Raw genomic sequence first — 19579 nt, forward strand, 5'->3', positions numbered from 1 at the left:
CGGTCTTACCATGCGTTGGCATTCCCTTGGCAATCGAGGAGAGGCGGGCCTGCGTGGGGAGAATTCGCAACTTCCTTCGGGGCCGGATCCCCCATGCAGCGGGCTGTGATGCGGTTGATACAGCACGGGTGTACAAAGCATACGTCAGATGGATCAGTGTTGCGGAACGTGCCATCAAAGCGACTTCACGTCATCCTATAGAACGAATTGGTTTGTAAATTCACGAGCTGAACTCTGTTTAGGAAGAATCCATCGCGCGGTTTTGCTCTTCCTTTTCTCGCTTGAGGTGCAGCAGCTTCACGAGAAGCTCGTCTCGCTCCTGCTCGAGCTCATTCGCATCACGCCCGTGCAGCTCCTCTGCCACGCTGGCGCTGAGGGTACCAAGATTCTCTTTACTCCAAATGAAGCGGTTGTTCTGGATGTCGTCAAGCCACTTTTGGACTGCAGGGCCCAAATGTTGCAAGACGTGTGCAAAGCCGTCACTGCCGCCGCCCCCACCCATAGCATTGGACATAAACGGACCGGTCACAGCCCAGCGAGGGCCCAGGCTGCTAGTCATGCAGGTATCTACTTCTGTAAGCATCTATATGTCTTTTCGCTGCCTTTTATGCCATAGAACCTTACCGAGATCTTGAGCAGACATGACTCCCCGGCTCACGAGGCTATAAGCTTCATTGCAGAGCACAGCCTGTAAGCGGTTGGCGGCGAATCCGGGTATCTCTTTTCGAATGACAACTGGCCGTCGTCCGAGGGACCGGTAGAAGGCGACGGCCGTGTCAGTGGTTGCCTTATCGGTGGTGGGATGGGGCACCACTTCAACAAGTGGCATGAGATGTGGAGGGTTGAACGGATGCCCGATGAGCACCCGGCCGGGGTTCTTGTAGCATTTTTGGATAAAGTTTGAGCTCGGTATGCCAGAAGACGAAGATGCAATGACAACGTCTGGACGGGTCGCGGCATCAATCTCGCCAAGCAGCTTGGTCTTCAGATCGACCCTCTCCGGCGCGTTCTGTTTGCGGCGTCAGAGCAGCCGATGTGACGTGGGATGCAACACTGACCTCTTGAATGAAGTCAACATCTGCATAATACTTGCCCAGATTAGTACCAACGAACTGGTAATTGGACAGGGATGCGTTTGAGGAAAGTCCAAGAGTCTTGAGAGTGGGCCAGATGGCCTGGAGATGCTCTGCGAGTTTCTTCTCTGCCTTTGGTGCTGGGTCGGAAACGAGAACTCGCAGGCCGTGAGCGAGGAACAGACCCGTCCATGACGCCCCGATCACCCCGGTGCCAACAACGCCTATAGTGCGGATTGCCATCGGTGACAAAATTTGCTGAAGCGCGGAGAGTGTAACGCGCGCCACAACAGCCGGTCGAACACAAGCGCTCCGGCCGGTTTCGTGGATATATATATACACAACGAAGCTGCAGGCAACATGCGCCCCTGCCAGAGGACGCCAGGTACATCGGCCGCCGGGAGTCCCGCGGAGGGGTGAGTGGGCCTCTCGGACGGCACCGCGATCCCGACATGGCCGCACGATGGACTCGTGGTCGGCTCGGTCATGTACGTACGTACAGCGGTCGAGCCAGAGGGCCCACGTACCGGACTTTCAACGAGGACATTCCATGCTGCGAGTGCGAAGTGTCCCACTTGGCTGTTCCGAGGCTCAAGGCCAAGCACCCCACCACGGCATTTGAGGGTGCCGACAATCGGATGTCGCGGGCAACCTGCCGTGGTCCCTCCCGTCCTCAAAGCAGCTAGACCATCTCGTTCATGCAACCCGCCGGCGCTTCGGCGTCGGCAGTGGCGCCGGCCCCACTTTGATCGGACAGCGACCGATGCATGAACGTCGTCGACCTGGAGCAGCTCAAGCGCGGGACAAGGATGCCGAGTTGTATTTTAGCAGCTGTATTCCCAGTGCTCGTTTCTGTTTGCTATCCCAGCCGCTATCATTGCGAAAAGCACAGAACCTTCTTTCAACTTCGACCGAACAATATGGCTCACCACACCATCAAGGACGTGTATGGTCCTGGCACATTTACAGATGTCACCTACACGCCCTTGCCCGCAGAATGCCAGCGGCTGTTGCGATATTTCGGAGAGTTGTCTCCTGGTTTCACCAAAGACGCTTCGGCAGTAGCCAACGTCGATTTTCATGGTGCTGATCGGCCAGTGATACCAGGGCCGTTGAAGTCTCAGGCATTTGTCAGTGTATCACAAAAAAAAAACTACAGACCGCTTCCCGCTGACGATCTTATAGTCTGCCGTTCTTCACGCCATGATTGGAATCGTCGGCAAAGAAATCTGTGCTCTCAAAGATATCGATACTGGGAAAATTTCCATCGACGTGGACAAATCCGGTCTTTATCCAGCATCGGTCGCACTTGTGTCCATTCAAGGGAAAGACCTAGTTCAGATTCAAAAGGACGGCACTCTTACCGGCCCGGGAACGGACCTCGATAGAGGCGTTATCAACAAGAATCCCATGCGATATCGAACCTGGGCAATTTATCCGCCCAAGGATCCTCGCGTGTGGTATCAGGTTTTGGGAAACTTTGATCCCCCTGGCTTCTTGAAGGCCTACAGTCTCGACGTGAATGCAAACGTGTCCTCCAGAGACGAGGCTTACGACACCATCAAGGAAGAAATGACCAAACATTCGGCCGCCGAACTTGAGTTGAAGAACATGGTGCATGGCTTCTGCGGCCAGACATGCTACACGCCAGATGAATGGAGGAACACAACAATGGGCCAGCGCTTACACGCACATCCAATGGTCAACTACACTCAGGTCCAGGGAACATCTCATCTCGCACCCGTGCCTTTCCCGGCCCTGTCTGACGAACGTCCGTTGGCAGGCATAAAGGTGGTTGAGCTAGCTCGGGTCATCGCCGGGCCTGCAATGGGTGCTGCCTTGTCTGCCTTGGGAGCGGACGTCATTAAAATACAAAGCCCGAACTTGCCAGATCTACAGGTAAGTCCAATCGCTTCATTCAACACCTCTGCTCCCTAGGAATAGAAGGTGGCTGACTCGGTGGTCGACGATGTAGCCTTTGAGTGTGACATTGACGGCTGGAAAACGAACCTGCGCACTCGATCTCAACAATGCGAGCGACAAGGAAAAGGTAAAGGCCCTCATAGAAAATGCAGATGTTGTCATTCAAGCTTTCCGCCTGCGGTCGCTGGAACGCAAGGGGTTCGGTCTCTCCGACGTTGTTGACATGGCCAACAAGCGCGGAAAGGGCGTTGTCTACGTCGACTTGAACTGCTACGGCCCGGATGGCTATTATGCCGAGAGGCCTGGTTTTCAGCAAATTGCCGATGCAGCGACAGGCTGTTCGTATGTCTGCGGCAAGGCCTATGGGTTTGACGAGGGGGTGAGCGTGCTCCCGTCTCTGCCTATTGCAGACATGCTTTCAGGGGCAGTTGGGGTTATCGATACCCTGCTGGCTCTCCGCGACCGCGCAGTGCACGGCGGGTCCTACCACGCTCACGTCGCTCTAGCGGCAATTGACGCGGCGCAGTTAGAGGAGGAAGTTGGCCTTTATCCTCCCGAGGTGGTCAAGGAGGTACAGGAGCGATGCAAGTTTGCGCCCATGACGCCGGACCTCCACGTGGAGGAACTCCTTTCCGTTGTGGCGGAAGCCTGGGCCCAGAACACCGATCTGCTGCAGCGGCCCGGATACATGGTCAAGTTTACAGAGACGGCCTGGGGCAAGGATCACGAGATTCTATCGCCAATTGTCCAGTACGAGAACGAGTCAGCCAGCCCCTATTGGAGCCATGGACCTGTTCCGTACTGTGCAAGCACGAGCGAGAGTTGGACAGAGCAATGATGTGTACACATACGCTGCCATTTGTGGATGAACTCAAGTGTTCCAGCCAGCTCAGAGGCATTGCTACCAGGAGCGGTTTGAACTGTATGCATCATCGCTGGATCAGGCTCCAAACATACGAGGTCACTATTCAAGTAACAGCTAGACGTCAACTTGACTGCTTCTCTTATACAAACATGCTTTGCCACTGCCTCAATGGTCTCATACCAAGACGATTCCCGCAAAGGCTCGCTCCTTGTCCTCAAACAACTTGGTCTTGTTCCCCCACTTTTGCTAAAGGTCCATATGGCGCCCCCGAAGTCTGCAATAAACCACTTCTCTGTATCGGAATCGAAGGCCATCCCAATTGCCTCGTCAAAATTCTGCACCAGCATCTCGTGCCTTAAGCCAGTCACTGGATCTGGGTTCCCTGCCGCCGGCTGACTCCCTTGTGCGTCTAACCTGACGCGATTGAACGTGTTCCCAAACGGCAGCTCACCGCGGTCCTTCCAGCAGAGGGTATTAGCTTCCTCTTCTATGTGCAGATCAATCGGCTCTTATGCCCATGTTTGTGAAATACAAGCGTTTCTGCTTTCCGCTATACACGACACCGTCCGGCAGAGAGAATCTCGTATCTTTGAGAAGCGAAACGGGCGGGTCGCCGCTCCCAGGCAGTCGTAGAATCTCGCCTTGAGACATGATATGCTTCAGTGGCTTGCCGGTGGCTGGCCTGCTGAGTCCAATGTCGAGAGCCACCAGAGTCTTTGACGCCATTTTGTATGAGACTTTTGTTTTATATTATGTTTGAAGCTGCTTTGATGTGTGGTACAGCTCAATGACATGAGCGAGAAGCAGCCGCTATATATGCCCAGCCTTCAACATCCTTCTTTCAACCGACCAAGCACGCGATGTTGACGAGCCTCGGATCTCCGGCGCAACAGAGTCCACATCGGAGGCCAGGCAATAGAACTCCCCACCTCTCCTTGCACCTTGTATAAATGTGTGGTGCTCGTGGCCGACGCTATGTCCACTTCTTCTTGCCAAGTTCGGGGTTCGTCCCGTAATGGTGTACGCATCTCAGCACTCCTTGCCTATTCGGATGTAACGGCTTGGCACAGGAACGACACATCTACAGAGTCAAAAAACACATGGCGCTCCCTGCACCCTGGAGGAGGTAGTATTGTCGGATCATCGGATGGCGGCAAGGCCCCCTTGCGCTCTGTTGGGTTTGGCAACCGCTACGTCTCCATGCTCCACCCAAGCCATCGTGCCAGCGACACCGATCAAATCGGGTAGATGAAGAAGGGATTCTCCAAGTCCGTCAGGTCCAACATCGCAATGGGGACCTCCTTGCGCACTGCGACGCCCGTCTCGTCGACGTGTTCCACCTCTCCAAACTCGTGCTTCCGTCGCTCCGCCTCGGTCAAGCTCGCGGCCCATTTCCTCCGCTCGGCGTTTCTCCTCCTCAGGATGATCTGGATGGCGAACAGTACCAGCGGCGTGCCGACCCAGCTGACGACAATCTGCGCGATCCACGCTCCGTAGTACCGCGGAGCGTCTCGCGGGACCCATATCTGGGGCGAGATGAGATTCGCGACGCTGTAACCGAGCATGAACATGACGTTGCGGGTCAGTTTCTTGGTATAGCCGGCGGCGGAGGATGTGGTCCACCCGAGGGCAATGATGTAGGTGTTGCCGTAAGTATGTCCCGCCAAGAGCAGGCACGCCAGCAGGGCGAGCTGCTGGTCCCAGCTGATGGCGACCATGCCGATACCGCCTGCGATGGCCGGTATGCACCAGACGAGCCCGTGGAGCGCCAAGTTAGACGGCCACCAACGGAGGGCAAACGTGCCGGCGAGGCAGACGGCTATGCCGAAGCCGCCGCCTGCCGCGGCAACAAGCGTTGATCCCAGGCTCGTCACGCCCAGCGACTTGGTGAGGAGGTTCTGCTGCCCGTACGTGAGATTATTCGACATCATGAGCGTAAATGACTGCAGGCAAAACAGCCACGAGACGGGGTCGCGGAGCGTCTCGCGAAACTGTGCGGCCTTGAACTGCTTCTGCTCGATGGAGCTCTGGCTGGATGCCTGGACGCGGCGAATTGTGTGCACCTTTTCCTCAAGCGTGAAGAACTTGGCCGTGCCGGGGTTGTTCGGGTAGTGGAACCAGACCACGGCGGACAACAGCACGGAGATGCCGCCCGTCACAATCATGAAGAGCTTCCAGGGAAGGACATGGCTCTTGCTCCACAGCAGCCCATAGGAGATGAAGGCCGCGCACACAGGAGCGGCGGCCGAGGTGACCCAGAGAAAGGGCTGGAGGAACGACTGCTCCTTGCGATTGAAGAACATGCCAATCGTCATCTCCATGGCTGGGACGACGACGGACTCGCTCGCGCCTAGAAGCAGTCGCAGTACCACGAGCCCGGCGTACCTCGTGGCGACGCAGTGCAACAGAACGGTGGCGCCCCAGGTAAAGACGAGGCCGGCGACAAACTTGCCCAGCGGCAGCCTCTGCATGGCGTAATGGCCGGGCCATTGCGCGGCGAGATAGCCTGCGAGTGTCAGCGACTGGGTCCCGCGAATCGCATACTCAAACACTCACCGACGTAGAAGAAGGTGCCCAAGTTGTTATACTCGGCTTTGCTGATGCCCGTCTCCTCAAAGAGGCCCAGGATTGCGGCGTAGCCGAGCGTCGACTTGTCCACCTGGCCAACCGTGTAAGCATTTGGGGGGCGTCGCGGCCGACGGCGCTACTGAACGACTCACAAACAACAGCAGGTTGATGGCAGAAAGCAGGCCCATGACGTGCCAGTACGTCTTGCGCCGCAGCGCCTTCTCGGCGTCGGGGGTCAGCGGGCCAACATGCGCGCCATGCTCCTCAATGATGCGCAGCGTCTCGTCGGCGTACTTTTCGGCAACGACGGGCTCGTCGCCGGGGGCCTTCTCGGCTCGCACCGCGGTCCCGTCTTTGGCAGTCATTGGGATTTGGCCCGAGCGCCGTGAGGGGACGGCAAATGCAAGAGAGGAGCGGTGGGATCGGGGAGCAACAACATGATGTGCTTGGGGCAAGGGGTGTTGGGCGTCTTTATCTATTCGCGGCATGTGTCAATCGGCGAACCTGTAATACATGAAGTGCGATATCGCATCGTCACAAAATTTTCCCATTTCGTCTCAACGATGTCGCGAAGCGCGCCCTGGTGTGGTTCGGCTGCGGCGAGGAGGAGCAAGCTAGTCTGTCGCGACAGCTGGTGGAGCTCTTGCGTGACGGGCGACGCGGAGTAATACATGTCTCGTCCTCCGCCTATCGCCGGTTCGCACCAGAGGCACGGCTCTCGCTCGGGCGGTGGTGCGATAGGGGATCTAGACATTTTTCGGTCGACTGCCGCGCTCGCGGGGAGGGTTGCATTGCGGTCGATCGCTGCTGTCAAGCTTCGGGAGCATCCCAGATCACCTCGCGCATGGGTGTCGCCGGCCTACGCCGTTGACCAATCCTTGCGCTCTGCCCGGTTGGCGCAACCCGCTGTTTTCCGTCCCTTGTTGTCTATTGCTGTCAGAGTCGCTCGCTCATCATCCCAACGCCAGCGCCTCTTCACTCCGGACAATCGGGCGGGGCGAATTCCATGCAGACGTGTTGCGCTGCGTCGGTTCGCACGGATGGCCAAAGGCGTTTCCATCGCTTCCCCACGCTTCCATTCTCAAGATCAGAGAAGCGGTCAAATGTCTAGGACGAGGTCGTTGGTCGGCGCGTTTTCACCCACGAGCGGCTCTCCCAAGCGGTCGCCGAGCTTGACAATCGTCTGCTCGTACACCCTCGCCGCATCCATGTGCAGCCTCTCCTCGTCGGTGTCCCAGGCTGATGCCTGCGCGCCGCCCAGTCCGTTGTCGGTGTCTGTCTCTGACTCGTCCTCATCTTCCTCCTCCTCCTCCTCGGTGCCTTGGCTCATCAGCTCGACCATGAGCACGCGTGTCTGCTCCACCAGGCTCCGGCACCGCACCATGTCGGTGACCGTCATGCCCGCGCGCAAGCCGTTCTCGAACCCGGGAAGCGGCTCGGCGGAGTCAATGTCTTGGCCGCCGAGCAGGCTCGCGAAGCAATGGTCCAGCTTGCGAAGCAGGGCGAAGGTCGCGCGGGGCGCTGGCGGGAAGGACCTGATGTACTGGGTAAAGTCGCTGGCCAGCCTGAGCAGGAAGGGGATCTGAAGGCTCGCTGCGCGCGATGTCAGTCTCACAGGCAGCAGCAGAGTCACGGGCGTTTTGCTCTACTCACGCGTGCCCGATAGCCACAAGACATCGGCAAGGGCGTCGAGCTCCCTGCACAGCTCGCTGGCGCTGTTGAAGCCCACGATGCTGTCGTTTCCGTCATTGCTGCCAAACTTCTTGACGTAGCGACGAGACACGTTGAGCAGCCGCTCATCGGCGTAGCGGCGGACCATGTCCTCCTTGTTGCCGCCCGGTGCGAGGGCGCGCCGGCGGGGATGCGGGAGGCTGCTTGCTGCTCGAGAGGACGCGGACGACGGGGCGGGAGAGGGCAGGCCGGTCTGCGGAAAGAAGCCGCCCGGCTGCGGAGTTGATGGTTGCTGGGCCATGAGTGGCAAGCTGTGATGCGATGTGATGTGGTGTGATGGAGTCGAGCGCCTGAAGCTCGGGTGAGGCAGGGTGGTGAGCCTCCCGTCGGCGGCTGCCTCGGCGATGGGCGTTTTGCTGCGACGGGTACGTGATTGAGCAGAGAGAGGCTCTGTGAGGCGGCTCTGAGAGGCTGGCGTAATGGAACACACGAGGGGTGGTGGATGCTGTAAAGTACGATTGCGCGCTCATCAACCATGAGTGCTAGCTACACTGCTGACCGCGGCGGCTCTTGTATGCCTCAGGTAGGTACGATGGCATGTCCGTACAGTGCCAACAGCGAAGCCTCTCGCACAGCCTCACGCGGCCGCCGGACCCTCGGCGCAAGGTTTCGTGCAAAGCACGACAAAGTTCGCAGAGGCAACAAATTCTAATTGATCGCGTGCCATTCTTGCACGAAAGACTTGGCGCCTTGTTTGAGGCACAATCGAGTTTGTACCGCGCTGCACAAGGTGTAAGTCGCTGTTGGGCCGAGCTGCCTGTGGGTTGGTGACACTGAATCATGCGTGACCCAGCACAGACGACACTAAGATCACACGTCGCTAACGGGTCTACTGCACAATCCTGGTGTGGTCCGGTTAGTGCACCAAAGTCGCAGCCTCGAAATTTTTGGACTCGTCGGCATCGCCACGGTCGTCAAAGCTTCTTCCGTCATCACCACCGCAGGCCACATCAACCTCCCGCACTCGCCCTCACACATCCACGATGCCTCCCAAGCGCATGTACGTCGACGGGCCCTCGCGCCGCGCCCCCAAGGGCTTCGTCGCCTCCACCTACGAGACCCTCACCTCGTCGGAAAACGCCGCCGTCGTCCGCAGCATCGCCGTCTTCGGGGTACGCTCCCTCACCTGTATCTTGTCGCTGCCCCAACTGGCCGTGACTTGAACTGCGAGACCGCGACTGACCGTCTATCCACAGGCCGCCGTCACCTTCCTTGCCAGCTCTTGGGGCGAGCTGCTCCTGCCTCCGTGAGTAGCTCCCGTCCGGCTCGTACAAGGCGACACGACTCGGCAGCCCGCTGACCCATCGTCGACAGCCAGTAATTGACCCCCCACCCATCGACAACAATCCGAGACGCGTCATCGCCGAACGAGCGAGCGACTTGTCGTGTGTATATTAGCCGAGACGATGTGTACGCTAGAGCAAGGGACATGGACACGCCGCGTTGGCGCTGAGTGACGTCGCTCGACACAGGGAACTAGCGACTGGAGGCATTTGTGCCATGAATGGCTGGCTGCAACATAGACGAATGATATCACTCGCCGCTGAAAGACCAGTTCCATGTGCTGACGTGCTGGAGTGATCCCTCGTGGGAATCCGAGGGATGAGGACCGCGAAGACTGTTGCGATTTCAAGGAAAGCTGACCCCGCCGATATTGACCAGCCTCGGCCGCCAGCCGAGCCTCTAATGGAAAGAACAATGGGCGCAGGGCCGCAAAACCCGACCTCGAGCTCCCTGTGATATCGGCTTTGACTTGCCAACGCAATCCTCGGCTGTCACGACAATTCGGCCAACATGGCTGCCGCTCGACCGCGTACGTACACCGCAGGCCTGACAGGTCGCGGGCTTGACCTGGACCGCGAATCCAGCACCCATACAAGTGGCGGCCGAGGAAGTGGTCTCGCTCGCCTCGTCTCGAAATACGAGACTCTCAATGCAGGGAACAGTCTCCCCCAGCCCACTCGGTGTATGGAGCTGCCGGCCAAGCATGCGGATCCGACTTCTGCAAACACGGCTGGCGTCACGAAGCCTTTGGCTTCGATGACTCCGTCCAAGTCTGCTGGGTCGTTCCCGGCAACGCGGGGCACCACAGCCGGCTTTGGGCTGTCGCTACGACAAGTTCCGTCAGCCCTGACTTCCGGCGACTCTTCTTCCGCCCGAAGCACGGCATCCGGTGTTGATCGCGCGTCCATGGTGGCGGAGCGGCGCAGGTTCTTCGAGGGACCACAGGCTGGGAAAGTCTCTTGTAGGGCCATGGCCCATTGGAATAGTCGATACCACCTGCTAACTGGCATTGGCAGCTTCGTCTACCTCTTTCCACCACGGGCCAGCCGACACCAAGGCGAGTCTGCGCACGGCATCCAGCTGGCAGACCCTGCGAACGGCCTCGCCGCCGCCGAGCTCGAGATCAAACTGCACCGTGCTCCAGCACACTCCGGCGTCCAACGCGCGCAAGCAATCTACATACAATCTTCCGACGGCCACGTGCTCGTCGCTGCCAGACAGCCTGAGCGTGAGCTCTACTACTCGGTTGATTGGCGATGCCCAGCCGACAGACCACCAAACGGCGTTCATGCCGCCGCCGCAGCAGCCGGGAACTAGCCACCAGAGGCCTGAGACTCCGGGACGGACCTCTGATAAAGGAGTCGCGGGCGCCTTGAAGCACAGGCCAAGGGAGGTCATCACTGCCATCGCAAAGACGCCCGTCGGCGGCACTGCCCGCAAACTCCACAACCCGGTGGTGGCGGCAACTCCAGCGCTGAGGACGGCCAGGGCCCATTCTCCCACATTCGCGAGCCTTCAAAAGCGATTCGACTCTGCCCGTCAGTCTACATCGGCTCCATCGCTCTGGAAGAAGAGACAAGATCCGTCCGCGCACGAGCAGCTGGCCGGGACACGATCATCGTATCTGAGCATTCCGGAGTCTGACCGTGGCCCCTGGGCCTCCGGTGAACAGCAGGAGCAGTTTCATGACAAGCGGTCGAATCCGATGCACGACAACGAGCCCGCAGCCAACCAGCCAGGACTACGAGACGCCATCGATCTTTTTGAGTCGCTCGGTCGTCACGCGGGGGCAGGGGCTTACACACAAGGATCCCAGCATCCGGCATCCATAGCTCACGGCGCGGAGAGGCTCGAGTGGACGAATCTAGCTAGGAATCGGGTAGGGGCGACTCTGAGAAAGCTCTCTGGCCCATGGAGAAGGTCTCGACTTGGGAGTCATGCGGCGAAGACGCGACTTGCATCGGACAAGCATCGTACTGCGCGACCGTCTACTTCGACGTCCAACGACGGGTCCGTGGCGGATTTCCAGGGCGCCTCCCAGACCAACCTGATCGACGCGGTGACGTTCGACTTTGACGACGACTTTTGCAGACCTGCGCCTTCGCTGCCATCTGAGCCGGGATCTGACCCTGAAATGCACCCCGTCCATGGCTCGTCCGATCTGAAGATGCTGTCGCACAGCAAGATTAGCGACGCGCAGCCTCACCACGCGAACGGGAAGCGGGCTCCCGACAGTGATACAGACGCGGAAACGAAAAGGGCCGAGTCTTGGATCCAGTCGACGCAGCAGCCCGAACGGCTCGTATCGAGCCGGCGCTGGATGTCGCGCAGCAGCGGGGCTGGGACCATGGTGGCACGCGTGCAGTGTGCGCTGCAGCAGCCGAGGCCGGTGAGGGCGAACGAGGTGAAGCGGCTGGTGAGCCTCTGCAAGGACAAGGTGACGGGCTGGAAGGGCCGCAGTCAGACCGAGTGAGCAGAGCAGAGCGGACGGCCCGGAGACGGGCGGCAGCTAGACTGGACTCTCCATGCAGTGCAGCAATACAATGCACGCAGGGAGCGAAGCGAGGTGAGCGGGCGGCAGTGGCAGCGCAGCATGTTCTAAACACGGGCGAGGAGGAAGGCTCGCAAGGCAATGCGCTACAGACACAGACGGTCGGTCGCTACCAAGTACAATACTTCACGATGGGTTCGTCCACTCGAGTACGCATAGTCTTATTACCCTGTCCGCACGAGTACACGTAGTATGAGGAGAAGCTGCCATGCCAGGCACACCCTAGCCAAGACGCCGCCTGGCGCACAAATGAGATACCATGGCCCCGTGAGCTGGGGTTGCCAAACGCCGAGCTCCATCCCCTTGTTTATCCTTGCGTGCTGCTGCTGCCGTTTCCTTTCCTGCGCCTCGTCGATCCCGCAAGATATTGGAGCTTGCGTAACGGGCCTCGCAGGCCATCCCCTAGACGCCCTTCTCCACGTCCCTCTCCCCATCCCTGCCCTCGCCGCCGCCAGGGTACCCGCTGTCACGCCGGTACGGGGGCCGGTCGCCGCCCAGGTCACTCTCCGAATCGATCTGGCGGAGCTCGACGTCGAACTGGTCCGGAGGATGATGGGCCTCGGCGTCACCATCGTCGTGCCTCGAGGCGGACACGGTCGTGCTGGTGGGGCTGGTACCCGCAGAGGCATCGTGATGGTGGCGATGGTGGCGTCCGGGGGAGGAGAAGCTGTGGAGGCGGAAGGCGGAGAGGAAGGAGTGCTTCTCGTCGTGCGCCGCCGAGGATGCGCGATCGCCGTCGCTATCGGCGGTGCGGGTCGCGGCGGTGCCGCCGGTACGCATTGTCTTGCCTCCCGTGGCGGTGACGGTGTCGCCGCGGGTGCTACGGTGGCAGGCGCAAGAGCAGTCGCTGCGGGTGCAGAGCGAGTAGTCGGGGCCGGGGCCGGCGAAGGAGCGCGCAGAGATTTGCTGTGCAATGAGGGTGCCGATAGGGAGGAGGATGATGACGGAGGCGGCGACGAGGGACTGAGACTCGAAATTTTGGAACGTGCCCCATTCGAGGCCCGCGAAGACGGCTATGTCCATGTTAGCATTGTTTCGTTCTTCCTGTCTGTTTCATGCCCACGGTTTGCAGTAGCAAGGCACGGGGTGGAAGGGGTTGGGCTTACCAGGGATAATCATGAGGATACCGTTGGTCATGATGAGCACCTCCATCGAGGTGAGAGTCCGCATCGAGGGCAGGACCCCCCAGTTGGTGATGAGGTGGCCGACGAGCTTGAGGTTGAAGAGGGCGCAGAACCAAAAGATGGAGATGGCGAGGGTGATGAGGGAGCCCTGGACGGCCCATTGATCACCGGGTCCGGGTGCCAGGAGGTCGACGTTAGCGCGGGCCTGAACGACGAGGAAGCCGATGCGAAAGGCGACAGCGACGAGGACAATGACGCCCGAGGCGAGGACGAGGAGGGCGCGGATCGGTTCAGACCAGAGGCGAACCGTGGTCCAGGCCTGGTTCATGAGGGCTGCCTCGACGATGAGGACAAGCAGGCACGACATGACGTCGCCGGCGATGCTGTTGGCGATGAACTTGCGCGAGACGTTGGAGTAGTCGCCGGCAAAGGACTGGTAGAAGTGGTTGAGCGGCGACATGAAGAAGGCGACGAAGATGGAGTTGCGAACGATGCACGTCGCCAGGCCAAAGGCGTAGAGCATCGACGACACGCGCCGCAGCTTGACGAGCGGACGCGTCATGGTGAGGAGCACCAGCAGCGTGATGATGCAGCAGCCGATCTGGATCGAGTAGTTGATGGTGACGGCGACGGTCGTGTCGTCGAAGGAGTCTATCTCGGGGATGGGCACCGCAATGGGCGTCACGCCGTCAGGGCTCAAGAAGGTGACGTTTTGCGTGTACGGGTCGAAGGCCGCGCCGTCACCGCCCGGAGGCTGAGAGGTTGACATGTTGGCGGCGGTGGGAAGCGGGTGTGGTGCGGTGAGAAGAGAAAGGGGGCCGGCTTGCGTTGCTCCCTGGTCGGTACTCGTGGCCCCAAATGAAGCAGCGATGTGCGCGCCGGCGGCGGAACGGGTGCGCACCTCGTCCTGCGTTGTCGTATGTGATGACGAGAGGGTCGAGGCTGGGGGGGAGGTCACCGGGGGAGGGTGCTCGTCACGCCGTGCGGGCGACGCGCCGTAGAAATGGCCGCGCGCTGGTCAGTGCGAACGACTTGCCGAGGGCAGATCACCCTTGCCCGTGGCCGCCGTGTCGCCAACGGATATCCGACGACGGGTGTAACGCGGCAGCGAGCGTTGGCGAAGATTGTCTCGAGGCGCGGAGCGGCAGAGATGGTGCCAGGTGTTGCGCTTCTTCTTCTTCCCGTCGGGAAGCCGCAGGTGGTGATGCTGGACGGTGGCAGTTGGTGATGCTCGAGCGAGGGCAGCAGAGTGGAAGAGAAGAGCGCAATGCGGAGACGAGAGCGGTGATGAGGCAATGTAGGAACTTGTGTGTGAAACGCTCAAGACAAACGCAAAAGGGGAGCTCGAGATTTGAGCTTGAGCTTGTTGAGCTTGGGGTGTGCGGCACCCGCTCGTCTAGTATTGTATCGGATGGATTGTTCTGGCCCTGCTGTCCGATTTCAATGCTGCCTGCATACCAAGGAAAAATGAGGCTGCGACGCTCGCTGCAAGGCTTGCTTGCGGCTGCTGCAGCTCACCGGGTCATGGTTTGGCCTCCAGGCCGTCGATGCATAAAACGCGGCAGAGCTGGTATTGTCCTACAGTAGTTTCCTCCGCCACCGGGAGCCGCAGCTGAAGACGAGCGTCTAGCCGGACGAGGTCGGCATCATCGACGGCGAGGACAATATCCCGGCGGTGACACGCAAGCACAACACAAAGGCCCGCCACGGTGGTGTCCTGAGACAAGGTTCGCTCGCGGCCGGCCGGCGGACGGCATCGGGGGGGGCGATGAAGACGGCAGATGGGGAGAGCGCGCCGCCCGCCTGGTTTACCCCAGGACAGGTCGGGCGCGGCCATTGCGATGCGCTGCTTGCTTGCTTGCTTGCTGCCCTTGCTTTTGCTTCTGCTTGCTCCGTCCATCCGTGTCGTGTCGCGCGGCTTACACGGAGCTGCGGGGCTCCCCGGCCGGGGCTTGACATTGTTCCTGTGGGGCCGTGGCGCCGGCCTTGATATTGTTCCCGAAACAATGTGGCCGCCAGCTGCACGCCGCACGCAGACGCCGCAGCGCCCCCGCGCCCTCTTGCTTCCCCAGACGCCAACCAGAGCCGGCAAAAGACTGCAGAAAGCCTGTCCAAGCCTGTCCAAGCCTGCCAGGGCCTGCCAGGGCCTGCCAAACCAGGCAGGTTGTGGTCGGCCGTGGGGGTGCCACCGACACCGAATCAGGTCTGGTGACGGCTCCTCCCACGGCATTTGTGACGCAGCTGGCTTCTCCTGTAGCTATTTTCGACCCTTGGAGGCTCCATCGGCTCATGAACGACGGGTGGTCTGCAAACGGGCGGCCCGTCGGTCGGTGCCGGCAGCCAACGCAACGCAACCGCCGCTCTGCCGGCCCCATCTCTGCGCTGCGCTGCTGCACGGGAGGAATCACCGCATCATGGCCTGACTCGGCAGAACATGCACGGGGCGGAACAGGAAGCGGCAGGCTCCCGTTCAGCCGGCTTTCCCGAATGTGATCGCCATGGCCCTCGACTCCTGCACGATTTCTTGACGTGAAATTGCCCTCGACGCTGCACAGGTGGCGCAGAGCAGAACCAGCCCGACGATGCCAGCAAACAATGAGACAATCAGCACGTCTTGCGGCCACCGGTCTGGAACGCGCCTCCTGCTTCTTCACTTTGGCTTTGGCCATATGACAAGCCGGCGTCCTGGCGTAAGCTTGTCCGCATCCCTTACGATGACATGCCCATGCCCTGCCCAATCTTCCGCACCAACGCCTTCTTTAGGTACCACTCCCGCGCGAGGGACCTTGTCATCTTGGCAAACACGACGGGAGAGATGCGCCCGCGCTCCACGGCACGCCCTAGCATGAATATGGCATCCCCGAGCGCGCGTTCCTCCGCCACCAAGTTGTAGAGCTGATTCGACACCACCGTCGGAGCCACCAACAGCTCGTCAATGTCCGGCGCCGGGTGGTTCTTGGATCCTTCAATGACGCCGTCCGCCTTGCGCAAAGCTTCATGGAGGATATTGGTATTGGACGCCAGCACGTTGGATAGCTGCGTCAGCTGGCTCATTTCCGACTGCAGGGCCGGCACCGCTGCCTGCATCGCGATCCGCTGAGCCTTGAGCCCCGCCAAGCTAGACTCGTTCTGCTGCCGGCTGCGCTGCCGGATCGAGGCCAGCGTCTGCGCCAGCTGCCTCAGCAGCGCGTCCTTTTCCGGGTTTGGCGGTATGGGAGGAGCCGTTACAGTGGACTGCGGGGGTATTTCGAGAGTCAATGGCTCGTCGAGGATGTTCGGCAGCGGGGGTGCGGGCGGGGGCGGCTGCGGAAGTGCCGTCCCATTCCATGCTGGGGCTCGCTGCCACTGCGCATGTGCTGGATATGCTGGGGGATTCTGCTGCGCATACGGCGGCGCTTGTGTTCGTTGGTCTGGTACTGATGGCGGATTTGGGTGAGGAGGCATTGTTGGTCTAGCAAAGTGCTGAGGTTGCGACTGATGCGATTGCTGCTCCAGAGGCGGCGGTGGTTGCGGGCGGTGGCCAGCAGGTCCCACGCTCTGGAATTGCGAAGGAAGAGGGGGCGCAGAGTCGTATCGCGATGGTGTTGGGGATTGCGTCGAGCCGGTAACTGGCGGGCCGCGGTATGGCGGAGACTGCGGTGAACGAGGCTCTTGGTGAGGCTTCGGGGGCGGTGGAGGCGGCTGGGATTCGCCGGGGCTCGGCCGAGGCTGCGTCTGAGGCGTCGGTGGTGCCATCTCCGGCGGCAGCGGAGGCACGGGGGGAGGCGTCGGCGTCGGTCGAGCGTCGGTCGTCGGGCGCTGCGCCTGCCTGGAGATGACTGGCGGTTCCTTGGCAAAAACGTCGGACAGGACCATGAGGAAATCCTCGATGGTCGATTTCTGTGACGGTGTCAGCGATAAGCCTCGCCCAGGCTTCTTTCAAGTCACGCACATCCCAAAACTCGGTCCATCGCACGAGGTATGGATGGTAGACCTGGCCCTGAGGGTCGACGTGCTGTCCGGGGCGCACCATCATGGTCTCGGTCGGGGTTACGTAGATGAGGGGAGGCTCGCGGGGGTACGCGTGGGGAACCCATATCGATATCGGGAAGCGATACGTGTTTGCGCGGAATATGACCGGTATCGTGCCCGAAATGTGCAGGAGCAATGCGCTGGCGCCGTTGGGGAATGCTGGAGGCTCTGTGTTAGCATCATCTGACCAGTCGCGTCGTCGGGAACCTTGAGAGCAGGCGGGCGAGGCGAGGAGACCAACTGTGTACATCGGTCCGTGGCGACAGGGTGCTGAAGCGGCTCAGGACGCGCGCGACATCGCTGTATGTGCGGTTCACATCGTGATATTCCTGATCGGGCAGACGCGGTCAGCTCGTGATGACGACGCCAGCAGCAGCGGGGACGATGCGGGGATCGTACACTGGTGAGCACGCTGTACAGCCAGTTGAGGACGTGTTGCTGGACGGGCATCGTCGCGGCGCGTCGGACCCGGCGTCTTGGCGCCCTGGGTCGTGCGCGACGGGGGGGGCGAGCACGAGGGGATGGAGGTGAAGGGTGAGGCAGTGAGGTCGAGGAAGGTCAAGTGAAGCTCTCTCCACACGTGGATGGATGGAGCTTGGTGGTCGGCCGGTGACAGCGGGCGAGGGAGCTTCCATGGTGGTGGGGCCTGAGGGGCGGTGCCTGGGCAGTATGCGCCGACCTGAGTGGTGGACGGACTTCAGGCGCATTGTTCACTGACAGAAGGCTCGACAGCGCCTGGGGCGGAGTGGACCGCCTGCTGATCTGGGCTACCCTATACCCGTCAATCCATTCAAGGCATGCAACGAGAACATCAACGCAGATGAATGGAGCTCACAGATCAGACTCGAGGCCGTGTGAGCTAAACGGCTGCCCATTTGGCAGAGTTGGAAGGTTTCAATGGCAGTGGGCACTCGAGTGAGCATTGTCGCAAGATCGTCGGAAGCGCAAGTTCATGAGACGCGGCACATTGCGACTTTAACGCCGAGCTGTTTGCGACAGTTGGTCGACCGCGGTGGGCACAGCACAGTGGACAGCCGGAAGTGACATCGTCATCCTCGAAAAGTCTCGTTGGTACCGGGCTTGTTTCGCATGCGGAGCTGTTGGATGTGCTAGGCAACGGACCACGAGCCAACATGGCTCGCCCGGCACATCAGTGTTGTGCGAAACATGAAAGAGGACTCTTCATCAATGCCAGTGCCCTCGCCAACGGCTATGCCAAGATTCGCTTCGGTGCAGGCAACGTGCAATAGCCGCCGTTGGACGCGCTCACGATGCTCTCTGACGATTTCCCAAAGCGCTCGTTGATGGCACACACGACATACTCACCTCAAAGTGTCCACGAGTCAGCGGCGACCAGCAAGAGAACCGCCCGGGGGATGAGCCAACGCGGCGACATTCGTCGACAGCCTGCGTCGGCATCCCCCACCGGAGAGCGCGGACGACTCGGCGCAAAGGATCGACGCGAGCGCGATCCAAGAAGCAAGGAGGGAACAATACAGTACGCCAGATGGCGCTCGGTGGCTTCATCTGATGAGGGTCCCCGATGCCCGAGCTGGTGCCACCCGGTGGCCCGAGCTAGGAGCCAGGCTCGGAGGCGCCCGATGGTGAGGGAGTCGCCGTCTGGCAAAGCCCATCATGCGCCGTCTGAACTGATCTGAGGATCCATCTTTGCCCCAGGTATTGTGTTCGGCCGACGGCAAATTCGTACGAGTACTCCGCACTGGCAAGTGGGTTCGAGGCCCGGCAGAGTCGCTTCGGGTCGGCGAAGATTGCCATACTGCGGCCTGTGCGTCGGTGAGCGGATGCATGATTGCTGTCAATAACACGGATAAAAGCGAAGGCGCGACTGCTGCAACACTCGCGGTGCAGTTCCAAGAAAAGATTGGCAGAGATGCCACGGATTGTCCGATCGGACGCGGCTGTGGCCACGGATTACATTCTAGAATGGCCAGGCACGATGACGACTGGCTACGCCGATGAGGCACAGTGCATACCAAACGTCCCCACCGCGGTCAGCAGACTGACCTACTAGCTAAGCCCGGGAGGCTTGTACGAACCGATCATATGGCTGATGCCAGCGGGGTTGGTGCCTGCATTGGTTGCCCGTGTTGGCGTTATTCAGAGCTGATGATGGAAATGGACGTTGGGAGTGTTCCATCAAAGTTCCGCTTCTATTGTGTACCGAGGGACGCGTTCTAGCGCAGCGGCAACGGGAGATGGCCTCCAAAGGACGTAGGTTTGACACCCTTCGGAGCCACCGCGCTCCATCCGGGGCTTCCAGAAGGTGCGCCCACCATCGCAGAGGGTCTCGACCCACCTGCATTTATGCTTCAGCGCCCTTGACGGGCACCTGGGCACCCATCATTTCGGCCACGGTCGACCTGCGCCTCTGTGGTTGGCGCAGGTTATGGTCCTGCATGACTACCTGTGCCATCTTACTTTACAGTGG

The 19579-nt window shown here is 60.2% G+C and overlaps 7 protein-coding genes across 7 annotated transcripts; 2 read left to right on the plus strand and 5 right to left on the minus strand.

Annotated features, from left to right (window-relative positions):
• Positions 1 to 238: 238 nt before the first annotated feature.
• On the minus strand, positions 239 to 1316 carry PLICBS_003887 (uncharacterized protein; the record flags this gene model as incomplete). The annotated part of the gene is made up of 3 exons (XM_065600336.1): positions 239 to 441; positions 625 to 1009; positions 1059 to 1316. 3 exons carry the CDS (start codon positions 1314 to 1316, stop codon positions 239 to 241), a joined length of 846 nt encoding a protein of 281 aa, XP_065456408.1.
• Positions 1317 to 1993: 677 nt separating this feature from the next.
• On the plus strand, positions 1994 to 3834 carry PLICBS_003888 (uncharacterized protein; the record flags this gene model as incomplete). Its single annotated transcript, XM_018327915.2, has 3 exons — positions 1994 to 2203; positions 2259 to 2972; positions 3049 to 3834. 3 exons carry the CDS (start codon positions 1994 to 1996, stop codon positions 3832 to 3834), a joined length of 1710 nt encoding a protein of 569 aa, XP_018173433.2.
• A 1262-nt stretch (positions 3835 to 5096) lies between these two features.
• On the minus strand, positions 5097 to 6794 carry PLICBS_003889 (uncharacterized protein; the record flags this gene model as incomplete). The annotated part of the gene is made up of 3 exons (XM_018327916.2): positions 5097 to 6367; positions 6418 to 6520; positions 6582 to 6794. 3 exons carry the CDS (start codon positions 6792 to 6794, stop codon positions 5097 to 5099), a joined length of 1587 nt encoding a protein of 528 aa, XP_018173434.1.
• Positions 6795 to 7528: 734 nt separating this feature from the next.
• On the minus strand, positions 7529 to 8401 carry PLICBS_003890 (uncharacterized protein; the record flags this gene model as incomplete). The annotated part of the gene is made up of 2 exons (XM_018327917.2): positions 7529 to 8022; positions 8083 to 8401. The coding sequence occupies 2 exons, from the start codon at positions 8399 to 8401 to the stop codon at positions 7529 to 7531; spliced, it is 813 nt and encodes a 270-aa protein (XP_018173435.2).
• A 1799-nt stretch (positions 8402 to 10200) lies between these two features.
• On the plus strand, positions 10201 to 11917 carry PLICBS_003891 (uncharacterized protein; the record flags this gene model as incomplete). The annotated part of the gene is made up of 2 exons (XM_018327919.2): positions 10201 to 10405; positions 10461 to 11917. 2 exons carry the CDS (start codon positions 10201 to 10203, stop codon positions 11915 to 11917), a joined length of 1662 nt encoding a protein of 553 aa, XP_018173437.2.
• A 480-nt stretch (positions 11918 to 12397) lies between these two features.
• Positions 12398 to 13888, minus strand: PLICBS_003892 (uncharacterized protein; the record flags this gene model as incomplete). Its single annotated transcript, XM_018327920.2, has 2 exons — positions 12398 to 13008; positions 13102 to 13888. 2 exons carry the CDS (start codon positions 13886 to 13888, stop codon positions 12398 to 12400), a joined length of 1398 nt encoding a protein of 465 aa, XP_018173438.2.
• A 1940-nt stretch (positions 13889 to 15828) lies between these two features.
• PLICBS_003893 (uncharacterized protein) lies at positions 15829 to 17580 on the minus strand (the record flags this gene model as incomplete). Its single annotated transcript, XM_018327921.2, has 4 exons — positions 15829 to 16998; positions 17051 to 17289; positions 17372 to 17459; positions 17530 to 17580. 4 exons carry the CDS (start codon positions 17578 to 17580, stop codon positions 15829 to 15831), a joined length of 1548 nt encoding a protein of 515 aa, XP_018173439.2.
• Between the last annotated feature and the right edge of the window lie 1999 nt (positions 17581 to 19579).

The sequence above is a fragment of the Purpureocillium lilacinum genome (assembly GCF_023168085.1).
Source record: "Purpureocillium lilacinum CBS 284.36 DNA, scaffold_3, whole genome shotgun sequence".
Classification (NCBI taxonomy): domain Eukaryota; kingdom Fungi; phylum Ascomycota; class Sordariomycetes; order Hypocreales; family Ophiocordycipitaceae; genus Purpureocillium; species Purpureocillium lilacinum.